Source organism: Plectropomus leopardus, chromosome 16 (genome assembly GCF_008729295.1).
Source record: "Plectropomus leopardus isolate mb chromosome 16, YSFRI_Pleo_2.0, whole genome shotgun sequence".
Classification (NCBI taxonomy): Eukaryota; Metazoa; Chordata; class Actinopteri; order Perciformes; family Serranidae; genus Plectropomus; species Plectropomus leopardus.
In genome coordinates this window covers 1,981,894-2,000,552 of record NC_056478.1, presented here as the reverse complement: position 1 = coordinate 2,000,552, position 18,659 = coordinate 1,981,894, and the positions used below count along the sequence as shown (strand labels likewise).

Genomic DNA, 18,659 nt, shown 5'->3' with positions numbered 1-18,659 from the left:
TTTTTTGCTAATTTTTGGGCCATGTCCTGTTAAGTTACCTGCTCCCCATATTTTTGTTTTGTTTTTGTTTTTTTTTTTTGTTTTTTTTTTACAAAAAAATCAAACCAATTTGCTTAGATTTTAAAGGCTTAACAAACCACTATTTAACCTGACAGTGACTCTGTGACTGTGAGAGATGCCTGGTGGCTGTAGGGCAGGGGGACAAAAGATCGGATCATGTACAATTAATCCCCCTGTGTGTGTGTGTGTGTGTGTGTGTTTGTGTAGGTACATCAACACTGTGGGAATGCCTTGCGAGGGAAATAAAGGTATAACCCCTTCTCCGAAACACGCCCACGCTTCCCCGAAAAAATGAGCATTTGCACATTCAGCGTGAAAGTGAGGCAGCAGAGGGGAGGACCTGACCTCCGACTGAGAGTTTCAGTCTGCACTCTGCGTCTCTTTTTCAGAAGCAAAATAAAAATGCTGAAACGCCGTTTATTCCCCAAAAATCTCGAGACCATCACATGAGGCCGCGGGGGAACAACTGCAGGTTCTGCAGGTTCCAGGTGTGGAACATCATGTAAATGGCCTGCAGTTTGTTTGTTTCTAGGAAAATAAAATGCGTTCTGGTTCATGCTGAAGGGATGAGGTTCTACCAAAAACCATTTGCCTCTGAGGAACCCTTTTTTTATAAAGAAAAGGTTTTTTGTAAGACTAAGAGTTCATCAAGAACTAAAGCCATGATTGGTAGAAGAGAGAACTATGGGTAATGTAGTCAATCACTATTTTTCGAGCTCCCTGGATGGGAACCTCTCACAGATGGTCCTAAGTATTAGCCTTTATGTTTTGCTGTAGGTAGATCCCTCTGTAAGTGCTCTGCTTGAACCTCAATAAAAGGTTCTATAGGGAAGCAAAAAGGGTTCCCTGTAGACAGGAGCGAGCCAAAGAGCCGACGTGGTTCTAGCTAGCACCTTATTTCTAAGAGTGGATGAGATCATGGGATTAGGTCACCAGAATAAAGGTCAGACTTGATTTTCCACAACTCCATTAAAATAATAAAAAACAGAATAGGACTGATGTTCTGTGATTACAGGAGATACGAGAACGTTTGGTTCTGCGGTGGAGTCCCGCTGACAGACTGACTCACATCCTTAAACACCTTAGACCCGTTATTTAACACAGACCATGAAAAACTGTCGTGCGTGAAGTCTTCATACTAAAATACTCTTTTTGTCATCGAGCCGCACATTGTGAGAACATGCGGTGGGCGTAGTTAGAGTAAACTCTGCTGTGTCACTGAGCCCACACAAGAACCGGACTGCCGGAGGCGGACTCCCCGTGAGTGATTACTGTAACAGTGAGTGACGGCTTCCTGCTCCAACAGCAGAGAGGGAGACATGAATGACAGCAGCACATACCAGACGCTATTTATAGTCAGCTGAGCCAGGAGCAGAGCGTCGAGCACGCACGAACCGCCAGAAAAGAAAAATTATATCATCTGATTGTGTCACAAACAGCATGACCCTTTAAAAAAAAAAAGAAACAGGCTTGGACAAATATAATGGGACTCGGGAAGATTTAACCCTTTGAAATCTGAGAAAATGGGTCTATTTTCTTTCAAAAACATGGGTAGAAGGTGACAGGCAACTTAACACAACATGGCCCAAAAATTAGGAATGAGCTTATATATATATATATATGTGTGTGTGTGTGTGTGTGTGTGTGTGTGTGTGTGTGTACACACATAAAAAAATAACAAAAAATTAAGAAAAACACAAGAAGATAAACCAATAAAAATCTTTTTTAATTTTATATATATAATAGTGATAATTTTCAATATATGTTTTTTTTTTCCTTAGTTTTTTATTTGTTAAAAAATCCCCCAAAATCCTCCTTTTTTTTTTTTTTTGCAATTTGCAGAACGCATCTTGACATGCTGCCTTTTTTTCCTGCATATTTTCAAAAAGAAACAAATCATCGATTTCAAGAAAGGGGAAGTTAATCCAGGTTCCAAAGGGTTAACAGTCATTTTAAGTGTGCAGTCGAATATGAATAGAAAGCTTCCTTTTATGGCTAATTGCCACAATAATTCCAAAATAATTTTATTTAATAATTTATTCCATTTTTAATAATCACCAGCTGTTTCTCCTGCCTTCTGTTTTCATGCTAAGATAAGATAACCATCTCACGGCTCGAACTCCGTAATTATTGTAAAAACAGCGTTATCATTTTTCTCGTCTCGCTCTCTAAAGGAAAGCTAATACGTCCAAAAATGTCAAACTATTCCATTAAGTATAAATAGTTGATGGTTTCCAGAAATGACAAGTGTTTCAGTTTCATATATTAGCCGTGATGTAATTTCACTATTAGTGTTTAATTTGACTTTTCCCTCCTCCCTTCCCCGACTTCATCATCAGGAGAATTTTAGCTCCGTCATCCATTAAAAAAAAGAAAAGAAGAAGAAAACCTTCATTTGAAATCTTTCATCAGGCAATTGTCAAATTTAGCTACGCTTCACTAACATCTTCTAAACATTACTCTCAAAGACTCTATGGGAATAAAGGCTTGGACAATTATAGGAGGTTTCTGAAGGAAATTTTGAATTTTGAATTGGTGTATTTTATTATTGCCATTATTTATCCATATATTTATTTCATTTTAAAATATTAATATTATATTTGTTATTACCAAATTATTAATGTATTTCTTCTGCTAGAGTTAGGGGTAACGCACACATAATTTACTTAAATTGTTAATGTATATATTAATGTCTGCAAAAAAGAAAGAAAAAAGGTTTCGACCAGTGAGATTTCCTTAAAAATATTTGGACTTAATCTGCTTCATAAAATATTTAGCAATATTCTTTTTAAAATTTGATATATGATATTTGGTAATGGGTTTTATTATTTATTATTATTGTTCCTATATTTTTATCATTTTTATTTGTTAATTATTTAGCTAGGGTTAGGGGTAATGCAAACACATTTTTGTTGAGTTTTTCATGTGTATGTTAATGTATTAAAGTCATTAAAAAGAAGGAAAATAAGGATTTCCTTATTATATTATTGTAACTTAATCTACTTCATAAAATATTATTATATTTTGTGTAATTATTCATTTGTTAATTATTCAGCTGCGGTTAGGAGTAATGCATTTACATCTTTTTTAACTTGTTCATGTGTATATTAATGTATTAAATTCAATAAAAATTGATGTTTTTAACCGCGACATTCCCTTAAAAAATATTTTTATTACTTCATCTGCTGTATAAAATATTTTGCAATGTTTTTAAAATTATTATTATTATCATTATTATTATTATTGTTGAAGGATGCAGGGTGAATTAAGGTCAGCAGGTCAGTAAAAAAAAAAAAAAAAAAAAAAAAGGGGGAAAGTTTGGTGAGCTCAGCTCTTCAGCAGCAGGGCGTGATGACCCCTGAGGCGCCACACTGACTCAGATAAGTGGTGCTTTTCTTCACGCACACAGACAGAGGGCAATGTGCCGCACTTGACACTGAACTTTTCAGCGGTTGGTCTCCATAGCAACCATTTGTAAACACAAGGCAAGTGCAGACAAGAGCAAAAAAAGGAAAAAAGCGCTCAAGGGTGTGAAGTGGAAGTCCCAGTATTTCCCATGTGGGGTAAATATCTGACCATATATACACACACACACACACACACACACACACACACACATGAACGTGCAATCTTGGCAACAGATAAAAAACACACAGAGCTGCAAGAACAGTTTGTCCCAAGACGGCTCATCGTGAAACTTGGCGGAGAATAAAGAATGTGTGGAATCTAACAGGAGACGGCGTGTCTTTTTTTTTTTTTTTTTGACGTGACGCACTCACGCACACTCAGACAGAGACACAGATGACGTCACATGACCTCACAGCCCAGTATCGCCCCACAGAGGCGAGAACGCTCCTGGATACCGTTGCTATGTTTTCACCAGGCCTTTCACAATGTAAACAGAGGTGAGACTGAGAACTTTATCTAAAATGTCAGGAGAGCACACACAGGTAGCTCTGTCACGCACTTTACCACCCTGTTATGAAACAGAAAGGAATTTCCTCTTTGTGACTCGCCCCAAGGAACTATGGGACAAATGCAAAGATAACAGAAAGATAACAAGGAGAGTTATAACACACAAAAAAGGGAAAATGTACAAAATTCCAACCAAAAGTCATAAAAAGTCATCATTTCCTGCATGATTTGGTGTTTTTTGGGATTATTTGTGCAGGATTTCACCTCCAGCGGTGTGTGAGTCTGTGCAACGTTAGACGGGTAAGTCCACAACATCCTATTGTGGAACATGGTGCTTTCATAAGGGGAGTCTCCAGCAGGAAATTTTAGAGTCTTTTTATTTCTTCCTCTGCACTCTGTGTGCTGCGTAAATCCTCTCTGTAATGTAACCGTGTACTGACACAAGTGTGGAAATCCTGCCACCTTCCTCTGACTGAGCCCACTCTGAGCTGAGTGTAATTTTTGGGTGTTTTTACACGACATCAGCCATGCAAAAGACCAAGGCTGTTCTGTTTCAACACTACGGGGGGACATACATGAAACAGAGGGTTGTTGGATGTCCTCCACTAGAAAATTTGAGCAATAAAAACACAATATTTTCTGCACTGTGGTAAAACAATTTTTTTTTTTTTATCTGGAGGACATTTTCTGTGCAGCTGTTGCAACACAAAGTTAGAGGAGTGCAAATACAAAGCATGCAATATAAAAACTAACAAAACACAGCAGGTATATGGAAAATAAAAACTACGTATAAAACTGGACTGTTGTACGAAAAGTGACAGCAAGGTGCAAAACATGACAAAAACAGTGAGGTGAATGCTGAGTTTTAGGCACCAGTTTGTGGCTTTTATTTTTACATCAATTTATGGTTAAAAAATGGTCTGTAATTTGGTCAAAACAAAAGTCTTCTTTGTGTTTTATTTGGGGGAATCTACGACTAATCGACACGTGCAAATTCCACTTTTATATCTTATTTTAGAGCATAATCAGCTTTAGGGCAATGGGGCATGCTTGGCAGCTCTGATCGCAATAATGAAAATATTCAGATGCTTGCCATCTTTTTTGGGATTGTAAATCATAGTATAGCATTTATATATATATATATATATATATATATGAATTTCTGACTTGTGCATTTTTTATTTATATATTTTAAAATATTTATATATTTTATCATATACGTATATATATATATTAATGTTTATATTTATGTATTTTAAAAGTACCAATTTTTTATGTATGTCTTAAAATATTTTTATATCTATTATGATTACCAATTTGTGCATTTTTTGTTTATATATTTTAAGATATTATTTATATATAATTACTGATTTGTGTAAGAAACTTATTTTAAACTTTTTATAAACTGATTTGTTAAGATAAAGAAAAAATGCACTTTGCATGTAAACTTAGTTGTATCTGGGTTATTTTATGGTTATGACACCACATGACTCAGAGCAGTTTAATGATAACAGTGTGGTTATTAGTGTAGGTGTGGACTATTATCAGTGTGCATTTTAAACTTAACCTCTTGTTGGAAACTTTTTAAAGCACATTTAATTTTGGCCACTTAGGTCAAAAGTAAATCAATGGAAATGGAAATATCTAAAAAAAAAGAACATTTGCTTCTCTGGTTAGAAATAATTTCCCCGCTGCAGAAGGGAATTCTTGCAGAGCGGGTTAGGGGCTGTCTCCCTCTCATTCATGCCCATCCTGTCTCATTCATTGACACAAATACTGTCCTGTCCCCTAACCTACATCACAGGTGAAAATAGGTGTCTAATAGGAAACTACAAGTTTTCATTCTGAGTGTGTCTGGGGGGGATTTTTTTCACAAAAGCACAGGCTCCGTGTGATTTCCCTTTGCTTTTTCTAAGATAAGTCAATTGGAAATCCCCACCGAGGCTCCGCCCGCCGAGCGCACATAAAGCCTCGCGCCTCCCTCCTGCTGCATTACTCTGCCCCTGACCTTTAGAGAGACACGGAGCTACTCCTGCGTCTTCTAACTGCGAACATGGACGTGCACAGAGTGTCTAACCACAACCAAATGGATTACAACTTCGACAACATGGAGCCCAAACACGGGAAGCTGTTGCCGTTTCAGGAGGAGCGTTTAGACAGTGGCCTGGACTCCCTGCGGGAGGACGAGCTGGCGAGCGAGATCGAGGACCTGAATTTGAACAGAAGTGAGGAGCTCACACAGGAATACGAGCCCTGGACATCTGCAGTGACGGAGGACGGTGACACGTAAGTTATTTTTTAAAATTATTTAATTTTTAATCATGCAAGTGCGCATTTGCACATTTCGAAATCGTGCGTAAATCGTACTTTGCGCATGTAAACTTTGAATTAAATGCATTGGAAAGATGTAAAAAGCTGCAAAATTACGCATGAAAAATGTCGAAAAGTTGCACAAAACAAGAGGCCTTTAAAGTGTGTGCGTGCAAAGCGCGCACTCAGTGTGTGTGTGTGTGTGTACTTTGGCTGAGAGCGCAGTCTGGGCGGTGCTAAAGTCCGCTGTGCGCGTTCAGGAAAGTCCCTGGCCCGATGCCAGGAACTGATAAAGCATCAGATGTGTCAAGCCACAACTGGTGGAAATAACCCGACAAAACTCCATTCTTGCGAAACGCTCCACTGCTCAGTCTTTGTTCTCTCTTATTTGGCTGGAACCACTTCCTCCATGCGTAAGTTTTTTTAAAAGCACTATTTTAACTAACCTCTTTCTCTTTTTTTTCTCCACACAGGCTTCTGCACTTGGCCATCATTCATGAAGCCACAGAACATGCCCTCCAGATGATCAAACTGTCTCACAATCACCCCTTCCTCAACGTGCAGAACCACCAGAGACAGGTAACCACCAAATCCAAAAACTTCAGCTGATACAAACTTTTTAATCTCACACATTTTTGCCTTTAATATCAAAATATTAATCATATCTCCCGTGTCCTCCGCAGACCGCCCTCCACCTCGCAGTAATCACAGAGCAGCCGCAGTTAGTGGAGCGGCTCCTGAAGGCCGGCAGTGACCCACGTCTGGCTGACGACAGCGGGAACACGGCGCTCCACATTGCCTGCAAACGAGGCTCTCTCGCCTGCTTCGGCGTCATCACGCAGATCTGCCAGCAGCACATCACCTCCATGGTGTCCTTCCCCAACTACAGTGGTGAGTTCTTTAAAGAAACACCCCAAAACATCAAACTTTACTTGAAATTTCACTTAAGTTCTTGAATTTAACTCAACTTTCCTTCCTTGCAGGACACAACTGTCTCCACTTGGCGTCCATTAACGGCTACATTTCGTTGGTTGAAAGCCTCATTCGGCTCGGTGCAGACATCAACGCACAGGTATGTGTCGTTACCTCAAAACTCCACCAAATTTCACAAAAATCTCTTTTGAAAAGTTTACAGGAACCTAATCGAGGTCATTTTGTTGCCCACAGGAGCAATGCAGTGGACGGACGTCGCTCCACCTCGCCGTCGACCTCCAGAACCCAACATTGGTGCGTCGCCTCCTTGAACTCGGTGCAGACGTGAACTGCTTGAACTACGGCGGCTTCACGCCGTACCACCTCACCTACGGGCGCCACAACGAAGAGATCCGCTGCCAGCTGTACGACAGAACGGCGCAGGAGCTGAGAGAGCTGCCCGACAGCGAATCAGACGAGAGCGATATGGAGGATCTGGACTCATCGGGAGACGAAGTAAGTTTCGGAATCAGTCAATATCACTTGAATATCCGAAATAACCTTTAAAGTTCGGCTTCCTAACGTGTTTTATTTTCCGTCCTGCAGCTGTACGATGACATAAAGTTCGGGAAGTAAACAGAAGCATCCCGTCCGCCGGTGAAAGAAAGCTGCTACTGGGCCGCTCAGCCACGGCCCCCCAACCCCGAAAACCAGGGACACATCAGGTCCAGGTCCACAGGTGCTGGCCCCCGGGATCGAAAAAACATGAAGACGGCGTACGGTCTGGTTGAACCTGGTCCAGATCACAGAGAGATCTGCACCAACGTACCACAGAACAGCAAGACCACGACCTCCACATATATAGTCCTTCTATATACTGTACAAATATAGATATGAATGTGTATATACGAGACAGAGACGTGTAAGATATTGTAAATACAGAGATATTATTTTTGTACCTGTACATAAACTGTGTGAATTTAAACACTATTAACAAAATGTTGAGAATAAAAAGAAGTTTATGAATATAAAGTTCTGTGAGTGCTGCCAGTTTCTTTTCCACATCGTAAAAACCAGCGAGTGACGAGTCATCGGCCAGACTTGTGAAAGAGACCAAAATGATCACACTTGGAACAGTCTGGGATTTCCTCGTTGGGGCGAGGTCACCAGGTCTCTGAGTCACCGCGTTGAAAGTCCCCGGGCGGCATGAGGGGAACAAAATGTACTTAAAATATTCCACCCTGCTCTGGAAGCAGAAATACCGAGGAAGTTTTCTCAGGAGGAAATATGTTTTTTAGTAAGATGGGAAAGGAGTCAGAGACAGATTAGACCGCCTGCTGTGTCACAGTGAGCAGGAAACTCTGGAGGAGTCTGGGAAGTACGAGATTTCCCTGTCAGCTGCTCGGGGAGTTTTTCTGCTCCAATTCCCAGTATGAAGAAAACCTGGAGCCCGAAAGTTCCTGATGAGGTTTAATAGCAGAGTAAAGCCTGTAATTGTCGTCACGGCTGTAAACATTAACCTGTCGGGGTTTTCCAAGGACGAAGCTGTTACCAACACAACAAGACTTAAAAGACCAAAGTCTGACACCCTCTGTCATCTGAAGACAGTCTGAGATTTTAGTCACACTACGCGATTCTGCAGACTGACGATCCTGCAGGGTCAAAATCTGACTACACAGGTGCAATACCACCAAGTACATTTACTCAACTTACTGTACTTAAGTATAAATTTGACATACTTTGAGTATTTTCATTTAACTTTTGATTTTACTACACTTATCTGAACGCTTTAATAACTTTAGAGATTAAGATTTTTGCTTTAAAAAAAAAACTGGAGTTTATAAAATATGATGTTTTGTTAATTAAATTACCAATTTAAAGAAGTCAATTCACAGAAAATTAATTACCCCCTATTAAACACTGGTCTTTTTCTATTCATTTATTTTATGTTTTTTTTTTTGTTTTCCCTTTTTTTTTATTTTTATTAATATTCTTTTGGTTTTCAAAAGATTTTTATTTTTTTGGTCTTTTCCATAATTTTGAGAGTTTTGATGATTTTTCTTATTTTTTTTAAAATAAGTTTGAGTTTTTTGGATTTTTTCTCTTCTCTGTTTTGGTTTAAACAGGTTTAAATGTATGAATGTCATATTTTTTTTCCACAGTATATTTTAGACTTATTGTAGGAACTGAGCTGGAAATTCCAACAACCTTGCTAAAATGTGTGCCATATGCATGAACATGGCCAAAATTATCGAAAAATAAATAATATAATGCAATTGCAACCACTTTTTAAAAAAATATATGCATTTGCAAAAAGCCTTTTTTTTTTAAAAAAAAAAGCTACAATAAGGGTAAGATTCACTACAGATAAGTGAACATAGATGGTATGATAACCATCAGTTTTCATATCATGGTATACCTCGAAACTGGTTACAACCTGAATAGAGAGTTTAGGGGCACCAGAGTGCTGGGAAATGGTCTCACTGAGAATGACTGATGGTTTCTGATCAAATGTTGATGACAAAGCTTTGAAAATGCTTGGCTGGACATGACTGAGACCATAACTCTCACCCCCCACCCCCGACACACAGCAGATGCATCATATGTATCGAGGGGAACAAATTTCTCCTCTGCAAAGAGAAACTATTTGTAGGACGTATCCGGTGAGCTGAAGCAGTCTATTTCTGACATGCAACATGTGCGTAAAAAGCTCAAAACGCTGAGAAAATGAGGTCAAATTAGGTCGACATCAGCGAGTAGTAAAATCACCTCTCTGCCGCCGCAGCAGCAGCTCGGCTTGTCATGTGATTTAGTGCACTCAGAGCCACAACAGGAAGCTCAGAGGCAGAGCTCTGCACACGCTCATGTTTCCATAAATGCTGCTAAACTCGACTCACACACGAAGCTTCTGTTTACACGAACAGAAGTTACAGAGATACATGCACATCTCTGTAACTTGTCTCTCCTTTCCTTTCCCATCTTACATGCACATCTATAAACTGTAAATGTATGAACATGCACAAATCTTCACCACAAAGAAGAGACGGGTGTAAAAACGCTGGTTATTTTACTCGAAAAACCTTTTTTTTAATTGTTGAATGAAACAGTGGGGTAAATGTACAGCAAACAAAGATAACACCAGCCTCCTTCTGGGAACTGCAAATCCCATCATGCTCTAACTAATTCCAACGGGTGACGCGTCTCTGCTCGCTCAGTCCCGCTCTGCCAGGGACACCAGGTGGACGTCCACTTCGCTCTCTGTCAGAATCCTGCAGAGAGGACACAGGGAGGAGGACGATGATTCTGATGTCCAATAAATCTGTTTTTACTCAATTAGAGCTGCAGACATTCAATGATGAATCCATGACAGAATTATTAGAGATATTTTAGGTTATTTTCCAAGCAAAACGAGCCGGTTCCAGATTCTCAAATTAAGTATTTCATGCTTTTCTTTGCCATAAACAACAGAAGCAATTTCAGCAAATCTTATGCTGTATGAATTACAACAGGTATTTTTGCTGTTTTATGACATTTTACAGAGTAATTATTATGATAATAATCATTAGTTGAAACATTTACTCTAATTTTGGAGCCAAAAATAACCTCAGTGTCATTAGGTAAGATGACTACTTTAGCCTGGCCCTATGGACCTTTTAACCCTTTAAAACCCTTTGTTTGTTTGATTTCTTTTAAAAACACAAAGCAAACGGCAATGAGCTACTTCACAAAAAAGGTCACACAAATTGCAAGAAATTAGTTAAAGGTGAAAAGAAAATTCCATTAAAATTCAGTTGTAAAAAGTAAGGGAAAATTAAACATGCCCATAAAACTATATGTATAATTATTATAATTAAAAAAAAGTAAACATAATTTTTAAAAAAAATTAAAATCATAATTAAAAAACTGTAAACATTTTTTTTAATTTTCAGGATTTTTACCGGGTCATTTTTTGATTTGCATTAGTTTTCTTTTTTTTTTCTTCACTTATTTTTCGGTAATTTCCTTTTAACTTTTTGTAAATTTCTTGTTATTTTTTAAGCCATGTGTTGTTAATTTGCTTGATGCCTTTTCCCCACATTTTAGGGGGAAATAAAATCACTTTGTTCAGGTTTCAAAGGGTTAAGAGTTTGTAAACAATGATGACTTATGTAAGCTCGCGCACGCAGAATGGCAACGGGAAGTGTTGTGAAGTGCAATAGTTTGTCAGCCTATGCAAAGACGTGAACCACCTAAACAAACGGACTGACTCATGATGACCAACTTTCAGATCTGGATGATGTTTGTGATGCGCACATGACATCAACAAGTGGCCCAATATTCAGTGGCTTAATATATACACACATCAGTGGTTATTTATCGAACGTCAAATACAGTGACACTAGTCCATACCCGGGATATGTGCACCGCAACTACATGCAGATTTTAGGGTATGTGAACCCCACAACACTGTGCACCACAGACTCATATGTTGGTGCAGACTGACAAAAATGCAAATAAACAAAAATTCCACCAATTCCAATTCCACCTTCTACCACAGTGTGTGTAGCAACGGCAGTCCGTGTTTTCACTCACTGACTCCACGGGCAGAAGAAGCAGCAATTTAGCCTTATTCATGAAGATCTTTTATACAAAACAGGCACGGACAGTGGTTGAATGACCCCTAAATTCCACCAGGTCCACCAGCGGCATGTTAAGGCCATTGCACAGCCTCCAGAGCTGATCAAGGACGTTCTAGTCAGTGCTCGTTATTCCACCGGGTGCGCCTCTGAACATCTCAGCTGCGTCACAGAAGCGGCCTGCCGCTCTGCTCCACGTGGAATACGCGGCGAGTCGACTAAAACGTTACATCGATTGCATCTGCTGCTTCTCCGTCAATTTTTTTAACTAAATCGCAGCCACAAATCTATCTTTTCCATGTTTAACTGGATTTATTTGTACTGATCTGTATAATTATCAAAATTAGCATGTTTTTTTGACTGGAAAACAACCAAAATTCTTTGATGTACTTTGCTCCTGGCTGGACGGCAGACTGCAGAGCAACAAAGTGCCATGGTAGAGAGAAAATAATAAAATAACCACAATCTCTCAATCTCCACTTCTGAAATGCTTCACAGACACTCCCGGTGGGATATAGAGCTGCATGGAGGACGGAGCAAAACAGAGCCGCAGACGTTATGATCTTGACATGCTGCTGGTGGAGTCGAGGGGTGAGACAAAGGTCAGTCTCTAACCGTGGCAATTATCAATGCCCATGAGTTTGTTTCAGATTGATTGGGCGACTCATCGAGGAGAAAAATGGATGCAGAAAGATAAGAGACGAAAGATGGACGGAGAGTTTCTTTAATTTTATAGTAGGACAGACTCAGAGTTTGATGTCCTGAAATCAGAAATCCTCCTGAGCCAAAAACAAGGACACAAGGTCACTCTGCTAGATGCTTTGTTTTATAATGAACGCACCACAAAACTAACGTAACGCCCTAACAGGAAATAATGCCTGCCGGCTGGGTGTGTTGTTGGCTTGCCATCTATCAAAGTTCAGAGCTACATGATAAAACTTATTACGTAAACATAAATTCTGCTTCTGTTTCACATTAACACGAGATTATTTCCTTGTGTCCTCAGTCTGCTGGTAGTCAACACGTTTGACAGCATGCTGCTCAAGCCTGCGTTAACATAATACTGCAAATAAAATTGCAGGATTGCACAGAACTTGCGGGAGTTCAGAGAATTTTGCATTAATTGTTATTATTGCAACATCTTAAATTTCTGGAAGGACTGAAAAATGATTTAAGTGAAACAGCTTTCACTTTAAAAACCAAAAGTAAGACTATTTGTTTTCTATTTTTTCAACTCTTATTTCACAGGTGATAACTCCAACAAAAGTGATATTTACCAAACCTCCTTCACTCGCTGCTGTTATCTTACCTGAACTTAGGGTCTTGTGTCGTGACGACGCCCACCTCCAGCTCAGAGGGCTTGAAATCAATGGAGAGAACAGTTGACAGACAAGAGATCGCCGTCTGAAGGAATAAAAACACAAGACTGTGTCAATGATGTTGCCATCATATCCATCTTAATTCATTTATTTTAGTTTGTCTTTTAATTTATTTTTTTATTCTGTCTCCATCGTTTTTAGTTCTATTCTATTACCATTATTTCTGTCTTTACTGATGATATTATTTTAGTTATATTTACTCTTTACTAGTTTGGGCTGTTGTTGTTACTTCTCTGTTGTAATTGTTTCTCTCTTGTTTGATTCTACTTCAAATTTTGTCTGGCGTTAGTTTGGCATTGTCATTATTATCATCATTATTATTGCCGGTTTTTAAATCTCTTTTAAAAACTCATTTGTTCTCCTTGGCATTCTCAGATCTTGTATGAGTTGACAGTTTGTAGTTTTACCTTGTGTTTTTATTGCCTTTTTGTATGCACTACATGCAGACTGTAAAGTCTATCTAATCTAATTAACCTGCCATTAAAATCATGGTTATAAAACCAGCAGTCAGCTGGAAACCACCTGTGACCTTCACATTCATGTTCCTATCAGCGTGTCGTTACATCAGTTCTTTTTGTACCTCGATAGTTTGTTCAAAGGTCCAGTCCAGTTTCTTTTTCACTTTCTTCTCCAGGAAGCTGGTGGCTTCTGTCTGCTTCACGCCGGCTGCGGTCGCCTTGAAGCCACAGTAATAGCCCGCTGGGTCGCATTTGTACACCTGGGCGCCGTGCTCCTCGTCGATGCCGATCACAATCATACCTGCAGGCATCAGAGCGGACGGTCAGGTGGCATCTGGCTTCGCTGTTTAGTCTGATGCCAAAGAAACAACTTCACTGTCACTGTGAATGATGAAATATACTCACAGCAGCCCAGTGGTCGCATCTCAGCGTTCTGCGTGTAGACTTGTGAGATATCAGCGATTCTCTTACACAGCATGTCCACCGGGATCTCATAACCGTACTTGTACTGCCAGTTGGCCGCCTCGTAGCGAGCTCGCTGGACTTGGGACCTGCTGTCAGCTGGAAGACATCAGCTCGTACCTTTGAGTTTCAGGTCCTGAACAAGTTAATAACCACTTTTTTTTAATGGAGTCTGGTGGGATTGGTGATTGTGATTTCTGGGCTGTTTCTGGTTTTATTACATCTATATTTAACTTATATCCCACTGAGATTTCAAATCTCTTTTAAGACAGCAGCATGAAGAATTTCACATAAAAGAACAAAAAGAGCATGAAGATTAAAAAAAAAAAAGACTGAAAACAATCAGAAAATTCATGACATCTGAAAATAGCCAGACGTGTGTTCAGTAGTCAAAAAGTCTGTAATCCTGTTTTTGAAAATCACCCATATATAATAAAGTCTAGTTTAAGGTGACTCTGTAGCTGAACCCAAGAAGACGGAGCAGAAACTTTAAAAAGCACTTCCGTAAAAACATGTTCGAGGAACGACAGAGAAATTATCCATGTGACCAAAGTTTGCTGCTGCCGACAGTTTTATGAGTCAGCAGAGAACATAAATATGGAGGCAGATCATGTAAAATGGACTTACAAAGAAAAATGTACCAATGTTCTACAATTGTAAAAAGGAGGCAAACCAACTTCCTCATGCAGACAGCAAAGCTGTGTGCGGAAACCTGAAACAGAGACCATTCACGGTGCATCACGGTGCACTGAATCTGATTTTTCAGAAATATAAATCTGCCCGCATGTACTAAATGTCACCATAATCGACTGCTGAAACAAGCAATACTCTCACTCTTTACAGAAAGGTTTACCTCTGCAGGGATCCTTTCCAGAATATTGTCTGACACCTGAGTAACATCTGAGGCTCTCAGTGGCAAAGTGAGGCACTTTTAGAGAACATATATTGACGGTGCACATAAAACATGACACTGCAGCCTGTTTTGCTGCTGCAGGATGCAGCGCTCTCACGCTCTTGAACACAGAAACATGGAAACAGACTCCAGACTGAAAAACTTCAACCCCTCAAAGTCAAAGTTGAGTTGCAAGTTTTTGTTGTTTATGTTTAAGTCTGAAATCATCAAACTTTCTGACTGAGTCAACACCTTTAGTTCAAAGTTTCCATTTAAGTGTCACATCATGTTTGAAGTGAAATCCACAGAGTTTTTTGTTTTCATGACACAAACAGCGGTTGTTTGGAAAGAGGAACCGTCAGTGACAGTAAGTGCTGCAACGAAGGAGAACGGAGACGTCAAATGATCCGTCAAGACTCGCCACTTTCAATTTTAGCTGAAATACTGCTGGGCCTTTTTTTAAAAAGGGTATTTGGCTTCTAACAAGTTTTCACACTGATTATTTTTTGTTTCCATGAGCTAAAAACCTACTTCAGTTACTGCTGCAAGAAAATGCTGACCACAGCACTTTTGCAATCCACTCTAAAATGCTTCAAGGAACATAAAATGAAGAGGAAAAGATGAAGAGAAAAATGACAGAAGATGCACACGATGCTGGTAAATATGAACACCACGTAGAAACAAACAAAAGAACAAAACAAAATAAAACAGATTATCTGCAGAGTGTTTGTGCTAAAATGTGTTTTTTTTTTACCTCGAAAATCTTATTTTCAACCCAGTTTTTGCAAATGATGTTCTTTATATTCACCACAAACAAAGATAATCTCCCTGTTTTCAAATATCTGAAAACAATACATCCTCATGATTAATCTCAGATGGCACTGACTGTACGCCGCACTGTGATTAATCGTTGTCTTACCTGTCATCCCAGACATTACGCATCCAATATTATCTGTTATTCTGAAAAGGTGGGTCACTGTGGAGGCATCAAGAAGCTTGTCCTGTTTCAAAAAAGAAAGCATTTCATAGAAAATTATTGTGATTAATGTCATTACTTCATTCAAAAGAAGTACTTTGTTTCAAAAGTGCTGCGGGCATTTGTGTGATCAAACGTGAAAACACTAAAATGCATAAAAATATCATGAGACAGGAGGCACGTAAAATAATTATGAAAGTTTAAATGCAATTATGTCTCCTGCCAATACAAAGCAATTTAATAAATGGAAGTATTTTTTATAAACATTCACTTATTTAAATTCTTGCTTTTTTCAGAGCAAATAATATAAAATACACTACAAACTGAAAGAAACAATCCTGACTGCTGGTTCAACCAAGTGAACAGTTTAAGGCAAAACAGTGTGCTCTGAAAGTTTGACATGCATCTGTAAATATTTCTTTGAATAATTTTTGCTGCTAAAAGTTTATATTGAAAGTAACTTAGAAAAAAAGGGGGGAAAAAACCCCAAAAAAACTCACCGGTACTTTTTTCTGTGTTACAACAACTGCGCAGTCCTTCCCCCTGACTGCTACTGATGTGAGTCCACCTTGGTTTATGGCCTTGAAAGCATATTCTGCAAAAAAACAAGACAAGAGGGCGTCTTCAAAAGTGGACATTTTTATTTGACAATAGCACTGAATGATAGGGAAGAGAACAAAAACAAGCACAACATCCAAACACAACAAGAGTGAGAAATCGAGTTTTTTTTTTTTCCCACTCCAAGATTTAATCATCTTTGACTTAACGTTCAAACGTCAAAGTTCAGATGTTCAAATCTAACAGCTAATTAATGGTGGAGGGAGGGTAACGCATTTTCCTCAGGCCACTTGGTTAAGGGGAGGGGCAAACAAATACATATAGCTGCGTTTTGTTTGTCGTTTTTAACACAAAGTGACAATTTTTAAAAATTGCCTAAATTACACCATTTATAACAGCCAGAGACAGTAAAAAGAGAAATTATCTTTGGATTTTTCTGTTTCTGATGGATCTTGGACAAATAACGTGCATCAAACACTTCTGTCAGGAACACAAACATAATCAAACAGGAGCTTTTATACTGATATTTCATCAAAATCACTCTGATCTATGTCTCACTTAAGATTTGGCCAAAAATGAAGAGTCTGCACAAACAAATCAGCAAGCACTACAAGAGTAAACCAGAGGGTCCGTTTTAAAAATGTAATACTTTTTTGGTGAAGGGAGGGTCACTCAGGGAGGCTCAACGAGAAATATTTTTAACCTTGGGGTTGGTAAAAATAATTAACCAAATTGGTTTAATATCTTTAAAAAGCATTGGAGGAGGGTTACGAGTAACTTCACAAGAAATTACCAAAAAAGTTGCAAGAAATCAGCTACAAGTTACATGAAAACTGCCTGAAAAAAAGCATCAATAAGGAAAGGTAGAACAGGGCCTTTTCTTGTCAGCTTTAACACATTTTTTTGCAATATGCAGTACATTTGTTGCACACTGCCTTTCACTCATAAGGTATTAAACCAACTTTCTGAGGTTTCAGAGGTTTAAATGCTTGTTAAAAGCATCCAAACAACGCACAAAAAATTGATGTTAAAAAACAAAAATAAAGTCATACCCCAACCACCCCCTCCTCTGATAAATACAGAACAGTCCCTAACTAAACTGCACACTGTAGAAACATTTGTGTTTTTGTTTTGAGTGTATTATCCCTTTAAATCCATCCTACGCTTAGTGAAGAGGACAAATAATACAGGAAAATACCTGTAACAAAGCCTGATAAACTCTGTTTTAATAAAAACAAAAATTAAACTGTATTTAAAAGGCGTCACATTTGACTCAAAGACAAGTTGACACTTTGAGCATGAATCAGCTCACTTTGCTGCAAAGCTAAACATGCTAACTAGCATGCTAGCCGGCTAGCTTTTGTGTCTCGCGCTTTGTGTTAAACAGAAGCAAAATAGATATAAAATAACAACTTTCAAACCACAAATAAGACTTTAATGGTTTTATATTTTACTACTTTCGCTTTGGCGGGGTGTTATTTTTCAGCTAAAAGCGAAGCTAAACGAACCATGACAGAGCATTTAGCTAGCTAGCATGCATGCTAGCCTGCTGTGAGCCGGTTTTAGCCGAACAGATCCGATACTGACCGACTTGGTAGAGCCTTCCCTCGGGGGAGAAGATGGTGATGTGTCGATCAAAGCCTGCGCTGGAGCCTCGGGACATTTTACTGCGTTATTTTTGGCCCAAAAGTTCGTCCAAAATGAATCTGCAGCCGGCAGACTTTACTTCATGCACAAAATTTTCACTCGGAAGTTGAACTGGCGGCATCAGAAGTACATCCGGTGTTAGGGGCCCGCTTCGTTTCCATGGTGATGCGACATTTTTTTTTAATCCTCAGGGACTGTTTGGCGCATTTTACGCGTTTTTCATTCTTCATTTTTTGATAATTGTGTGTGTGTGTTGATGCATGTGTCCTAAATGTAGTCCAGATTGTGTATTTGAGTGTAATCAGTGAATTTGCAGCTCAGCTCCTACAATAAGTCTAAAATACACTGTGGAAACTAAATAGTTACATTCAGACTGTTCAGGTCAAAAAATGCTCCATTGAAACCCATTCAAACTGACATTTTTGATCCCACAGCCATCAAAGCAGAAAAACATGACTTGTATTATTTCTGTGT

At 38.9% G+C, this 18,659-nt stretch overlaps 2 protein-coding genes across 2 annotated transcripts; one reads left to right on the top strand and one right to left on the bottom strand.

Annotated features, from left to right (window-relative positions):
- The first annotated feature begins 5,958 nt into the window (after positions 1-5,958).
- LOC121955348 (NF-kappa-B inhibitor alpha-like) lies at positions 5,959-8,229 on the top strand. Its single transcript, XM_042503259.1, has 6 exons — positions 5,959-6,261; positions 6,759-6,864; positions 6,969-7,176; positions 7,269-7,357; positions 7,453-7,713; positions 7,804-8,229. Exons 1-6 carry the CDS (start codon positions 6,029-6,031, stop codon positions 7,831-7,833), a joined length of 927 nt encoding a protein of 308 aa, XP_042359193.1. The 5' UTR covers positions 5,959-6,028; the 3' UTR covers positions 7,834-8,229.
- A 2,030-nt stretch (positions 8,230-10,259) lies between these two features.
- On the bottom strand, positions 10,260-18,291 carry LOC121955755 (proteasome subunit alpha type-6). Its single transcript, XM_042503829.1, has 7 exons — positions 18,126-18,291; positions 16,481-16,575; positions 15,924-16,005; positions 14,056-14,211; positions 13,773-13,951; positions 13,123-13,217; positions 10,260-10,466 (listed from the first exon to the last, which is right to left on the bottom strand). The coding sequence occupies exons 1-7, from the start codon at positions 18,199-18,201 to the stop codon at positions 10,409-10,411; spliced, it is 741 nt and encodes a 246-aa protein (XP_042359763.1). The 5' UTR covers positions 18,202-18,291; the 3' UTR covers positions 10,260-10,408.
- Positions 18,292-18,659: the final 368 nt, after the last annotated feature.